The 14,765-nt window shown below is 36.4% G+C and overlaps 1 protein-coding gene across 1 annotated transcript in view; it reads left to right on the top strand.

The window, feature by feature from the left end:
* The window catches only part of usp43a (ubiquitin specific peptidase 43a), a 100,417-nt gene that overhangs the window by 18,251 nt on the left and 67,401 nt on the right, over positions 1-14,765 (top strand). The window contains exon 3 of the mRNA XM_016545757.1: positions 10,025-10,128. Within this exon, the coding sequence (XP_016401243.1) occupies positions 10,025-10,128 (104 nt within the window). The remainder of the gene's footprint in view (positions 1-10,024; positions 10,129-14,765) is intronic.

Here is a 14,765-nt window from a genome sequence, read left to right as displayed (position 1 = left end):
GAGTGTGTGTGTGTGTGTGTGTGTGTGTGCAGGTGGAGGCTCCGATCTCTCTGGCATAGTGTCAATATATTTCCTGAAAACTTCAACACTAATGTGATCCCATGCCTTCTGCAACTTAAGCCAAAGGCATTCCTTTGAATGTACAATAGATCTGTCCAGTTTATTTTCCAACTCGCCCCAAATTTGCTAGATGGGGTTGAGGTCCGGACTTTGAGGGGGCCAGTCCATCATTTTCAATGTTCCAGCAGATTCCTTCCGTCGCAGGTTGTTCCGGCAATAGTTCGTTTTACGGGTATTGTACCGGCCAGTTAAACAAAAACAACTGAAACCTCTTAAATATGCCAAGTGTTCTAAGAATTTTGGCCACCACTGTATATATACTACCATTTAACAGTTCAGTGCCAGTAAGATTTTTAATTCAGCAAGGATGCATTAGATTGATCAAAGGTGACAAGAAATGGACAGTAATGTCTGATCTTTTGAACTTTCAGTTCATCAAAGAGATTTCTATTCATCTATTTATATTCAACTGGGATATTATATTATATTATCAACTGGGATATTATTATTATTATTAAAAATGTTACTTGAGCAACAAATCAGCATATTAGAGTGATTTCTGAAGGATCATGTGACAGTGAAGCTGAAAATTCAGCTTTGCCATCTCAGGAATATATTACATTTTAAAATATTTTAAAATAAAAAACAGTTATTTAATTTGTAAAAAGATTTCACAGTATTACAGTTTTTTTTTTTTTTTTTACTGTATTTTCAATCAAATAAATGCAGCCTTGTTGAACATAAGTGTCTTCTTTCTGAAAGGTTTAAATAATCTTACCAACCCCAAACTTTTGCAGTGTATATATGCATAGAATCTATATCTTTAGGGTTCAAAATTATTTACATTTCTTTGTTCCAACCCCCATACCAAAAGGGTCATTTTCCAGTCCTTACCACACTGATGACAATGATGAGTTGCATGCCTTTGCTCACTGTCATGGATGTCAAGGACAGGATAAAAGAGGATTGTTACTGATGCTTATGCCCTTCTGGAGCTATATTATTTTTTTCTTTTTTCTTCTTTACTTTAGGCCATTAGTCCATCTGGCCAGACCACAAACTCCATGTTGCTTTACTAAAGCTTTGCCATTATTTTAAACCTCTTTCACTCAGGTCAAATTACATTATGCATCCTGGTTTTAACCACCATTTGTGATTATTTCAAGTATGTAATTCTCAATGCAGTACTATTAATAAAATATTATCTTTAACCTTATGTAAGAATTATTATTTACTTTAGATAATGTTGCATAGTTACTGAATAATACTGATTGCATTAACAATATGGTCCCATTCTAACAGTGCTCTCCAACATGTTTTGATACTCCAACTGTGCTTTTTTTCTACATATTTAATGTAATAAGTGGCAGAGGGTGGTGATAGATGGGAAATGTACAGTTGATGCATGCAGTACAGTCATAGCATCAACATCTCATCTTATCTTATGTCTACAGGTTTGACCATAGCATGAATATATATGATTGGATAAGACATCAAATAGATGAATTATGGCCAGAAAAGCTTTGAATATGGACCGTAGTCCACAAATTGATGACCACTGAGTGCTTTTTAAAATGCTCTGAACTCACTGAAAACACTGCAGCTATGCCATCTAAATCAATTTGAGGGCCATAAAATTATTCACAGGCTGGATTTAGCCAGCAAGTCTCTAGTAGACCAAGCCTGCTGTGCAATCTTCCTTAGATGGCTTTGGTATGTAAACTGATATTTTACAGAACTGTGAGCAACGTTTAATACCCTGTAAAAGTTATTTGGGATCAAGTTCAACTACTGCAGAATTTTTCACAATTATGCTTCCTCCTAATTTTTATTCACTGGAACACCAGAAGTGAGAAAGGTTGAGCAGTGATGGTAAAGCCGGGTATTGATACAGATTTTCCAATTTGATTCAGGTTCTCAATCTCTCAATTTGATTCTGTTTCAGTTGAATTACATTTCGGTTATGATGGTTTGCTTAAATATCAAAGCAGTGTTCTACAATTAAAAGTTATAAAGGGCAGTATTTCAGACTGATTCAAACCAGTAAACAATCTTTTTTTAACTATCCATTAAAAGAACCTGCTCATAACAGTCATTTGTTTTTGGAATCAGTCTGCATGGGCCACACTGTATGTTTTTGTTTTAATAAAAAGACCTGACTCATGTAAGTAATTTGTTTGCGAATAATACTACAGTGGTTGCATTGTATGTTTGTTTTGTGTGCAGTCCATAAGGATAACTCAATATAAGATAACTGAGTGCTATGGGTAATAGGAACAGAGTAAATGGTTGTTCCTGGGAATTTTTATTACTCATTCGTAGGCAGAGTGAGTAAAGGCAAGAAGATCCTGCTCTACTCTGCTCTTTGACTCAAGACATGCAAGCCAGGTAATGTAATAAAAGTCCCGGAACATTCTCCAGCAGCTGTGCTTCTGGATGAAAAGAGGTGTGTGACCTCTCTCAATGAATGAGAAATCACTAAAAACCCAGCAGAACAGAGCCTCTGAGGAGCCCTTAGAGTGAGTGCAGAGAGTGAGACGACTCTGTGAGAGACAGGGTATGTGAATGTCTAATTGAAATGCAGAAACAGAAAAATGGAGAGCTGGATAAAGTGACATACGGATAAACAAATGCAGAGATAGAGGGTTGTTAGAGTGAAATGCCTGTCAGGGGTTTTCCTCTCCTGTGAGTGCCAGTGTTTGCTGTGATACCGTAAGCCCCGGCTGAATAGCCTGAATTAGCAGCTGCTATGTGTGTCTGAAAGAATAGCTGTGAGTCAGCCCCTTTCCTGCAAGTCTAGCATTTCATCCCTCTTTACATGCCTCTCTGTCTGTTCCTCCATTCCCGCTGACCTCCCACCTTTTCTTTTCACATGACTGTTGGTGCTGCCTAACTGATGGAAGAATAAAAAGTTCTTGGAGGGGTTTCTGGTAAAGAAAGAGCACAACTACAGAGTTGAGCTGAAATCTCTGTACAATCATTAAATGCCTCTGATCAGTCACAGAGAAAAAGCTCTGAAGGACACCAATTAACTGCCCTTGCTGGACTGTTGATGGAAGTGGACAAACAACAGAGGCCATTCTAGGATTTCTTGCTGTCTGATCAGAAGCAGACTTGGCTCAGAGGAATATTTAAATCCTGCTCGACTGACAGTAATTTACTGACTTAAATGAATTTAGTTGTACATGGTCCCAAAAGTTCAATTTTTTTCAGGCCCAATTTTGGATGCATAAGACACTGAAAAATATATAAATTTCAGGTAACATTTTAGATTAGGCAACACATATTAATTTATATTAACATATTAACTAAGAATTTTCCCTCAATAAACTCCTAATTTGCTGAATATTGATAGTAAGTATGGTAGTTACGCTCTGTATAGTTCTGTTTCTGTCATTAGCTATGTTAACATCCAAAGTTACAAATTATATTTATGCACAAAATTGGAATATCGCATAAAACATTTGCGAATAAAGCACCGTTTCTTTCCAGTGAGTTGAAGTGAACAAAATCGTCACTTCCTGATTAACTTGCGCTAAATATCACAAAGAAAAATTTAATTTGCTGTAGTAGGAGAAGGCACTGTATTTACTTTCTGGATACAATAAATTACGAGCTTCAGAGCACGCAGATGAAGCGTGGTCATGCTATCTTATTTTTGGAGCCTGCTGTTTGGGAACGCAGTTTAGAGAGTTACTTATAACGAAGCACTTTGACGAGATTTTGCTCAAGCATTTTAGAATGACAAAACTAGCATTTCAGATGCTGTGAAATGAGATCGGTCTGTTGGTTGGTCCAGTTATGCTGTCCCATCGCAAAGTCACATGTCTTTTTTGATGCGCATCAAGGAATTTATTCAGTAAAAGTGTTTCCATCGTAGTTTATGCGTATGTTTTCTTACGACTTAGTTGAGCACATACGTTTTTTATGCGCATTTTTAGAATTTATGTGCATCTTGGCATTTCCATCCGGCATTTTTTTTAATGAGATATCCCAAAATGTGCATAAAAATAGGTGAATGGAAACATAGATATTGTGTCTTGTTATCCTTTTGTCTGTTTGCCTATGTTCCCTTTGCTTATTAGTTGCTATGGTTTCTGATTAGTACCTGTTTCAGTTCCTGTTGATTATCTAGTCTTTTTGTATTTATGCTGCATTCGATTTTTTCATCCGAGGTAGAAAAGTCAGAGCACCATGTTGGGTTTTTCAAATGGAATGCTCACCCAAGTTGGAGTTACTTCTCGGGAACTCAAGCTCAATCCCAAGTTGAGAATTCAAGATGGCTATAATACTACGGTAACACTTTAGTATAGGGACCAATTCTCACTGTTAAAGGGTTAGTTCACCCCAAAATGAAAATTCTGAAAGAAAAAAAACGTAAGACCTTCATTCATCTTCGGAACACAAATTAAGATATTTTTGATGGAATCTGAGAGCTCTCTGACCCTCCATAGACAGCAAGGATATTACCACGATCAAGGCACAGAAACATAGTAAGGACATCGGTAAAATAGTCCATGTGACATCAGGGGTTCAACCGTAATTTTACAAAGCTACGAGAATACTTTTTGTGCGCAAACAAAACAATAATAACATAATTTATTCAACAATTCTTCTTCGAGTTACCGTCTTCCGCTATTTTTGGAGAGTGAACATTCTACTGAACGTAAACAATGCTGATTACGTTCTGGGGTACTCTCCAAAATGGTGGAAGACTTTTCAGGTTTTGAAACTTGGCATGTTTTCTATTCTTGTGAAATATTTCTGCTACATTTCTTAAAAATAAATTGCACTCGGATTGATATTTGTTTTGCAATTCATGCATTTGTATGTGTAATTTAAGTGTACACCTTGATGCCACTGTGTATTAGTAACGGTGGCTTACTTGCATTATATTTTGTGATTTCACTGGAACAACAAGCATTTGGATGAAAGATGGAGCTGTACTCGTATGTCTGGCAGCTGTGTTCGGGACAAGGTTCTTTGCCAAACACTTCTGCCTGATGTCTAGTCAGCCTTTGTTCTTTTTGTGAGAGACAGAAAAAGAGGGATGGAGAAAGCCCATGGTGACCCATAGCACTAACAAAGGATGAAGTTTTAAAATCAGTTTTATAATCCTCAAAGCCCCTTTGGTATTCATATGCTGTACACACAGCTCTGAATTGTTGACCAATAAGGAAAAACTTTGATCAACTCTTGTAAAGGATTGTGCATATTTATAAATTATTCATACAGACACGTCTCTGATAAGAGGTAAAATACTTGACATGTTTCTGATTCATTTGTTGTGAAAATGTTTCAGCTGTTTTCTTACTACAGGGAGAATATAGAGGAAGAGAGATATAAGGCAAGTAGCGGAGATTTGTCAACCTCTGTCAACCGCAGTTCAATCTCTACTTCCTTACATCTCATTCCCCATTTCACAGCTCTTCACCCACTTACATTTATGTATTTTCTTACCAAGCAACATTTACTTACTGCATACCAGAATCCTTGATATCCATACCATTAAAGAAAGTGACAACAGCTGTCTTTGAGAGACTTGTACTTAACGAATCTTACCTCAATCAGAAATGGTTCACAAAAGACAGTGATGTTCAATAGACACTGATGTTTTATGTGCATCCTCAGTGACTCTGCAGTAAATAATTCAGAGGACAGTCATTGTTAACAGCAGCAGATCCTCTGCAAGGGCGAGTCCTTGGGCTGGAGTTTGTCTGCTGAATGAAACATTCTGATATCTAATACCCATGAGTATCTGTGTGGTTTAGCGGTTTCTATTGTTTTGCTGATGCTGGTGATTGGTATCTGTTTGACCTCGTATCTCTTTAAAGGCAATAACTTATTCAAACCTCATCCCAAGTTCTGTGAAGAGACAAACAGTTCTGTGAAGAGACAAACAGTTCTGTGAAGAGACAAACAGATAGGTACATTGACATGAGCTGCATATTTATATTATATATCTCTGCAGATGTCTGTGTTCTGTCCTGAAATTTGTCAAAATTTAATTATTACTTTCAATTATATATTCGGTGAGTGAACAAATGTCTTTAACCGTTCTGATTTTAAAGGGGTCATTTGATGCTATTTTAAAGATCATTATTTTGTGTATTTGGTGTAACAGAATATGTTGACATGCTTTAATGTTCAAAAAACACATTATTTTTCAAATACTGTACATTATTGTAGTTCCTCTATGCCCCGCCTCTCTCAAACGCTTCGTTTTCTACAAAGCCCCCTCCTTTGACAAGCGCAGTCCGCTCTGATTGGCCACTCTACACAGCGCAAAACTCTGCATTTGAACAGTCAATAGCAAATACTTAAACTATTAAGAAAACATACTTAAAGTATCTGATTCAGAATAAGCGCCAGATTGTCATAGCAAAGTCGGAATTGACACATTTTTAAATAGCCTTTGCACAGCCAGCCTTGGAGGCTACTCTACTAGGTTCACAAAACTGTCATCCATAAAATGCGTTGCACAAATTCGAACATCTGGGTTGTGCTGTTCTGTTGTAAATAAATCTTAACCAATGATTCCTAATTGCATCTACTTCCGGAAGGCCAAATAAAGTGCTTTTGCTTTCGCACTGAAACACACACCGTCTCCCTGACATGGCTGCATCAACACTGCGGTTCCTGAAACCATGCCTTCTTTCTTTGCATGAAGATTTGGGCGGCATTACGCAAATATTTCCACATCGTGACGTAGAGATGTGGGGGCGTGTTTGAACGAGGCGTTTTAGCCCGGTCTGGATCAGCCTTCTCTTTTAGATAGAATAAGTCCTTTTGTGGGAGACTTTGAGCTTTGTAACTCTGCAGATCTCATACATGCACAAATAACTACACAACACACTAAATAAAAGGAAAAATAGAAATCGCATCATATGACCCCTTTAAAGAATTTTGCAGCGTTTGCTGCCAGAGAAAGATAATTAGATAATGTCATTGTACTGTTGTAACAATGTTCTCCAGACATCATCAGTGGACTCCTGTTATATTTCTGCCTGTGCACTGCACTCCTTAGAAATAAAAGTTTTGTGCTACACATTATGTGTGTTTTGCTACTAGCAAGTCAGTGCTATTTTAGACCCTCACTATCTGCACCTAAAGCAACATTATCAGGCTATATCAAGCATATTTCTGCATTTGGTAAAAACGTTTTAAGAGAGAGAGAGAAATGTTGCCCAGTCTTGTTCACGGAGGCATCTATTCTTTGTTCTAAAGTCCAGCTAAGTGGCTTTTGACCCACTTTTGAGAAGGTGCTTCTTCAAGTGTGCATTGAAAGCTTGACAATTCATCTGATATGAATATGGAAAGAGACCAAAGCCAGATTAAGAGTTATGCTCCATCTCTCTCTCTGTCTCTCTTTCTTTCTTACTGTATTCAGTTCTTCTCACAAACAATGTTCCCTGTTTCACTCCTGATTTATAGCAGCACTGGGAAAGGGTTGTTATGTGCCTTGGTCTCAGTTTGAATATGGCATTGTTAGCACCAAATCTTGACAGCACTCTTTCTGCCTCTTGGTTCCCAAAAGGTATTAGTTTCTTTTGTGCGTTAAGGTATGAATCCATCTCCTTCTCTTCTGCTGTGGTAAGATTTTATGTAAGGACAGGTTTAATTCTGCAGTTTCAGGATTTGCATTCAAGAATCAGATTACTTTTATTATAGTGACTGACTGTTTCATTTTTCTCCTCCCACCGCACAGACTAAAATTTCATTTTCTCTGACTGCTCCCCATAATTCCCTGAGTGTCTTAGACCTGTTTGGAGGACTAATTCCTGAGGAGGTTAGGAAAATTCATGTTAGAAAGATGTATTTGACATGATTTTAATCTCATCCGAATCGAACATGTCTGTGTTTATCCCCACATAATGTAAAAATTATGAAGCAAATTATCAGCTGATATTTCTAATCTCATCAGAAGAAGAATGCATGTGAATGCAGTATATTATTTTTTAACAAAGCTTCTTCTCATTTATTTTTGAACCTTCGTTGAATGCCTTAGATTTCTTTTGTGCCTCCTTCCTGATGTGCCTTTATTGTGGATTTAGACCTTTGCCAAGTTTCTTAGTTACATTTTTAGTTTTTTAAGTATTGCTTGTATCTCATCCAATATAAAAAAGAAAATTCAATAAGTTTGATCATGGAATGCTCAGCATAGCCCCTGTAGCATCAGATATGATTCCCATCTTAATGAATTCCTTAACTGTATGACTAACATTATAATGTTTTCATATATGATCTTCCATAAAATCTGAATTAGTACATGAAATAATCAGCACACGACTATCTGAATAGTACTTTTGGCCAGGCACAGCTTTTTTTTTTTCTCTCCAGCTTTTCTAAATGATGGTGCTTTTAATTCAGTTAGCTTTGCCATTCTGTCTGTGTTGTGCTAGATGTGCATTATCTCTCTCCATGTAAAGACTTTTCTCAATGTGCTGGGAAAATCATCAGACCCTTGACACTTATATTTCTGGAACTGGAACTTAGGTTCATGGCTTTATTCTAATCAGAATTTTTATATTTTTAATCGGAATTACGTTGTTATTGCATTGAGTTGAATGAGTGGGACTCATTTAGAATTGTTTAATTTATTCTTGGAAAAATGTGCATCTGTACTGGAAATAAATGTAAGTCCTTTTTTAAATAATTTATTGTGATGTGATGATTCGAGGGAAATGGCTGAATGAGTACATAGCATTGAGATTATATGCTGAAATGTACCAACGGGTGGTTTGTATTCTCCAGCTTCCGTGAGATCTTGAAACCATTTGGTGGTATTTTTTTGCATATTATTTCAACTAGTCAGAGGTCTGAGGCCACAAACAATTAAATTGTTATTTCCTTGTAAATCATCTTACAACAACTTGGAAAACAGGCAAAACAGAAAAAGTAAGATGTGTTATTTCCTGCCTGGTCTCGCTAAAGCCTCCCTAGCTGCCCCAAGTAAGTTATCCTGAGTTCCTTTCTTTGGTTGTAATTGTTCTCTGGTTTTGTTTTCTCCCCTCATGGAGTTTTTATTTTCTCATGTGGTTTTTCCATTGTTTTTGCTGTAGTTAAGACCTCAGTTCGAGAAGAACTTTTGTTGTATTTTTCTTGCAAATACTTTTTAAAAAAAAAAAAAATCTACATTTCGTGGGATACTGCCTTAAGTGTGTCGTTTGGGTCCAGCATTACCACTCCTGTGGCTCAGTGGTAGATCTCTCAACCACCACACCAGACACCCGAGTTCTAGCCCGGCTTGTGACAACAGGATGATGTCATAAAACGTCCTTTTTAAATTTTCATGACACCTGAGCTTTCAGCCAGTTTCGCTCTCCTTTCAGGAACTTATCCATGCTCATGAAAAATGGGGGCAAAAACAAAAGTGTTGCGTTTATAATTTTGTTCAGTGTAATTCTAATAATTGAATCAGGAATACTGCTTTGCATGCTTTCTTTTTTTTAAGTTCTCGTTTTCTTTCTCTGTGTTTACTGGTGTTATTCCTTGGACAAGGTGTCTTGAGAGGCAGTCAAAAGTGATAAAAACATGAACAGCATAACTTAGGGCTGAAATTTACACATAAGAGGAGAAACTGAAAAGATACTAAGTCCAAATAAATCTAGGCCAAGAACACCCAACAGAAAAAAAACTCCAAACTCAACTATAATTCAAAGGAATTTTATGAATGTCAATGTGTTTTGTGTCAATATCTCCATAGTGCAGTGATCATATTTCTGTGAATGGAAAATAAGTGTTTTGACAGTAGCTATATCTGTCTCAGTTAGATAGTAATTCACAGCCTGTATTTTTCTAAATAAATCTGGTTGCATTAAAACATTTTTCTGCATTCAGTCTCAGTGCTTTCAATGTATAATCTGTACTTTCCGTATGTAAACTGTAGTTATACATCCCAAATCCACTGTGAAAAACTGCTAAATATATTTTTCCATTTATTCCTTCTGCTTGCACCTCTCAGGGTCCTGTGGGATTGGAGGAGAGTTCATGCCCTGGCCCAGCAAACTCACAGCAGCCTGGAACTCGACACAGTTTCGTACAAGAGCACTTCCAAGCTCAGTACAGGTCAGCAGCCACCCCTTAGTCTTTGATTTAAGATCAAGTCCGCCCTTTATCTGTCTACTTGAGCTTTGCATTCTACTGGGACACTTGTGTGGGATTAGGAGTCTTTGATTACTGTGTACTGTGTCAGTGGTATTTACCACTGGTAAATACCAATGTCAGTGGTATTTGATATGGTAATGGAATTGCATAACACCTATACAGTATGTTGTGTTGTCTTAACCTACTGTAACATGTAACAACCTGCATGCAGTTATACATATGGCAAGACCATTATACAAAAAAGAAAGTAAAAAAAACATAAAGTAAAATAACTGTTTTCTGTTGTAATATATTTTTGAACTGCAATTCATTCCTGTGGTGGAAAAACTGAATTATCAGTCATTATCTGATTTGGTGCTCAAGAAACATTTCTATTTATGATTGATGTTAATAGTTTTGTGGTAATTAATCATAACCACCCAAAGAAATGTTTCAAGAATAACATTTGGTGGAAAATATTGATAGTTCTTATCTCACACTACTAGTTTTGATTAAATATGAAAATTCTGCATATACATATCGGAGCTCCATGCAGCTCCCATACAATTCTCCATTGGTAATGAATGGTCTGTTGATCAGAGATGGTGAAAAAGTGGCTTCAAGCTGTTGCACACCCGTCATAGAAACATGTTAGACAACATTCTTTACAAGTTTAAGCTTTATCATGTTGTAAATCTTTAGTGTAAACTCACCTAAAACAAATACCCTCCAAGAACGCCTTTGACGCTTTCCATTCAATAATACTTCTGCCAACAAGATTACAACAAACAATCAAAGTATGTTCCTTTAAAAATGCCTTTTAAAGACCAATGAGGGTGGCAGTTTTCTCATATGTGATTTTTTTTTTCCTAGCGAAAACCGAGAAAATGCAAAAAACACTCTTGAGTGTTTGTTGTAGATCCCTTCACTTTGATCAACACAGCTCATGCAAACTATTTCATTAACTTGCAGTCAGTTGCAGTTTAATTAATTGCATTAGGTCACACAAATTTCAATTTTAAGTTCAATGAATTAGACGCATACTAATAGGTAATATTTTTAGCCTGTAATTCTTCCAGATTCCTTAAATAATCATGTGCACCGATTATTCGGACATCCATCAATGAGGAAAATGACTAGTTATCTTCTGTACCACAGTTTGGCTGAGAGTTTGTCTCCTCTCATACAAATGGGCTCATCCGGCACACGCTGTGTGAGCTCTCTAGAAAACAGCAGGCTTCATGCTATTCACTGTCTCTCTCAGGCTGCAGGGCTGTTGAAACATCTGCGCCGGAACTTTCTGCCGAGTGAAAATGATCAAGTAATCCACAATGAAATCATACGCTCTACTATAGAGAATATTATGCAAGCATTATATTCACCTATTTTTGGTGTGACAAAAACCGTCTCACCAACAGCATTTCTGCTTTTGCAGATGTGAGCAATATGCAAATGCTGAATATTAAGTTTTCAAGTGAGCAAAAGTGAGTAGGTTTAATTAGTTTTTTCTTCAGTGCTAAACATTCTAAAGAATCAAAGCTCTTTATAAATATCCCAATTTTCCTAGCTTCATGCCCACTCACATTTAGACTTCCAGAAATCCTCACCAGTAGAAAGGCAGGTAGAGATGGACTCAGCAATTTTCTTCAATTGAGAGAAAAGGTTCTGCTTCTCAGTGAGTTCTTGATTTCACAGCTTCAATTTGTAATCCCATTAGCTGTCTTGGTTGCTCTAGCTTTGAACACCGAATGACTAATATTTCAGATTGCACAGATTGCGTGTTTATTTATATCTACACATTAGGCTGTGATATCTCTGCTTTCAGTATTTGTTTATAATTAAAGTCAATCTGTCTGTCAATCTGACATTGCCTGTGGTGGTTTATCGCTGATAAGATATGAAATGTAGGAAGACAAAACACTTCAACAGCGTTCATGATGTGGTCATTAAAGTCTGGATTCAGAATCAGGTTGCAGCTGTAAGCATTTCTTGTTCTCCATAGGTGTTTAATAAAGAGACGGAAAGCATTTAAGTTTCCTCAAGGACTTTGATTATAAAGATGGCTTTACAGTGCAGACATTTTGGACTACTGTAGTTGCAGTTTTCTAGTTAATATTGGTTTCTGCTGCAGTAATAGAGCATTCGTTTGCCATGTTGGAGCTGTAGTAGAGCTGAGCAATATGTTGAATATTCATTTTATACAGTATTTGCGATGATTTTGCTTGCGATTTACAATTGACATGTTATGAATATTGCTGTGAATTTACTGTGTTGAATTAAGTTTCATAAAGCTCGCATCATTAGATAATTATTAGCTTCAATTCCACTTTGAGTGTGAGTTTTAAAATGGAGAAGTTTTAATAGTGTTTAAACCTTAGTATATCAAAAATAATGTTAAGAGTCATTGAGGCTGATTAGTTTGCTTGAATCAGTTTAAACTGTTAATTTTTAATGAATTGATTAATGGAAATTCAGCAAATTCAAAACTCTGATCCAATAGTTTATTCAGAAATTTTCACAGCTTCATGAGCTTCATGCGTGCAAAGGTTCTGCGAAATATTTGTTGTTTGTCTCAATAAATTGGGTTAATTTAAAAATACAGTGGTTAAATTTAAACTTTTTTTTCTGTTGCTCTTTGTTTTAAAAAAGGTTATAAAAAAAATGTCATTAATTATCGATACCGAACGATATGAAACATTATATCGTTGATACATTTTTTTAGCTATATCACCCAGCCCTACTCAGAACAGACTTCTGTGTTTCCTTAGGCTGGTCTCAGTTTGCTGTCTCTGGATTGTGATAAAAATGGGTAAACCAAGTAGAACTCTTTTTTTTTTTTTTTAGAAAATAACTATGTTGGCCTGGACTTAAGTTGTAGCCTGTTTTGTTTGGGAAAAACCTGTTCAATCTGCTGTGTTGTTGAAAAAGTTGGGTGCTGAGTTGTGAGCTGCCAAGGTCCCTTCACTACAGATTACAGCATGAAGGCTACTGAATGTTTATGTAACATAAACATTAATGGATGCACTTGCAATTTTTCCCACCCAAGTAAAATAGATAATGAGAAAATTAAAGTATAACAAGTCTTGTTTATACATATGACGTAGCTTCTGAGACAGCTCATTTTTAAGTCATTTGTCATTGTTTTGAGTTGGATCATTTCACGGTCTCATCCAGTTTAGATAACTGAATAATTATTATGGTTTGAATAATATGAATCAGACTCGTTTGATTCTCGAACTCATTGACTCGTTGATCTGATTGTAGTAGTAATTTAGTTAACAGCTCACTGGAGAAGATAATTTAGTGTTCTGTAAAAGAAAAAAACATTGTTTTAAGTAAGAGGTAGAACTGTTAATAGGAACAGAATTGCAGATGTGGACAAAGTACACAACTCTATTACTTGAGTGAAAGTACAGATAGGTTTGGAATGGCATGAGGGTGACATCATTTGCTAGTTTACCATGATTTTCAGCTCCATTCTTGGATCAAGCAGATGTGGACAAAGTACACAACTCTATTACTTGAGTGAAAGTACAGATACTGCTCGTCAAGTATTTCTCTATTACAAGTGAAAGTAAAAGAACAGAAGTACTTGCTTTTAAAAGTATATTCCCCTGCCTTTCCAGAAGCCTTGGAATATAGTGCAAGAGTTGGTATACATATCTATGGTGCTTTTATTGTACCTTTTATTTTTATTCATTCATTTATTTATTTGTTTATTTTTGGAGTTTGACAGCTATTTGAATGGAAAAGATCTGTCAAAATTATTGAAAAATCCTTTTTGTGTCACATGTAAAAAAATAAAATAAAACCACATACAGGTTTGGAATGGCATGAGGGTGACATAATTTGCTAGTTTACCATGATTTTCAGCTCCATTCTTGGATCAAAGAGAGTTCAGTACTATTGGGGGTCATTAGCAGGCCCAGACTGAATGAACACCACAGAAAGACTCAGAATGCTTGTTGTTTAAATTTCATACATGTTCTGCCCCTTGTGTTTGTTTATTACTTCGCCTGAAATGATTATGCTTTCAGCTACTGATAAAACAAAATGTAAGTCTATAGACCACATTTAGGCTGGATCATTTGCTCCAAAGTAGCTCAATTCACCTTTTCTGTGCCATTTTCTACAATTATAAAGCGTACAGTACGAATACAGGACCTCACAGGGGGATCTAAAAAAGAGAAAGTATTGTACCAATGCATTATATATTATCTGAATTGAAGTTAACTGTCAGGGTTTACAATGTACAAATGAGTAAAAGGAGAAATAAAAGAACCTCATTGTATTAGATCAAAGCTCTGTCATAGAGCAAAGTGGTTTGACTTTCTTTTGTAAAATTATTGTTTTTTCTTTGATGAGAATAACATTCACTGGCGTAACATTACAGAACAATTTGACGAAATTTGAGGGAAGGGTAAAACAGGGATATGGTGGATTGACTCCACCTTAGCCCAACAAACCAATCACGCTCTTCTGACATTTTGACCAGACTAGTTGAAAGACAGTTTTCTCAGTGGACGTCCTTTTAAGTGGCACTGTGATTTACCACAGCTTAACGACACAAGCATGGCATGGGAAAAGAAGCTCCGTATAGGGTGCAAATAGGGTCTGAA

The sequence above is a fragment of the Sinocyclocheilus rhinocerous genome, unplaced genomic scaffold, assembly GCF_001515625.1.
Source record: "Sinocyclocheilus rhinocerous isolate Xijiao unplaced genomic scaffold, SAMN03320098_v1.1 scaffold550, whole genome shotgun sequence".
NCBI lineage: Eukaryota > Metazoa > Chordata > Actinopteri > Cypriniformes > Cyprinidae > Sinocyclocheilus > Sinocyclocheilus rhinocerous.
Note: the sequence above shows the minus strand (reverse complement) of the source record. Positions and strands in the feature narration are given on the sequence as shown.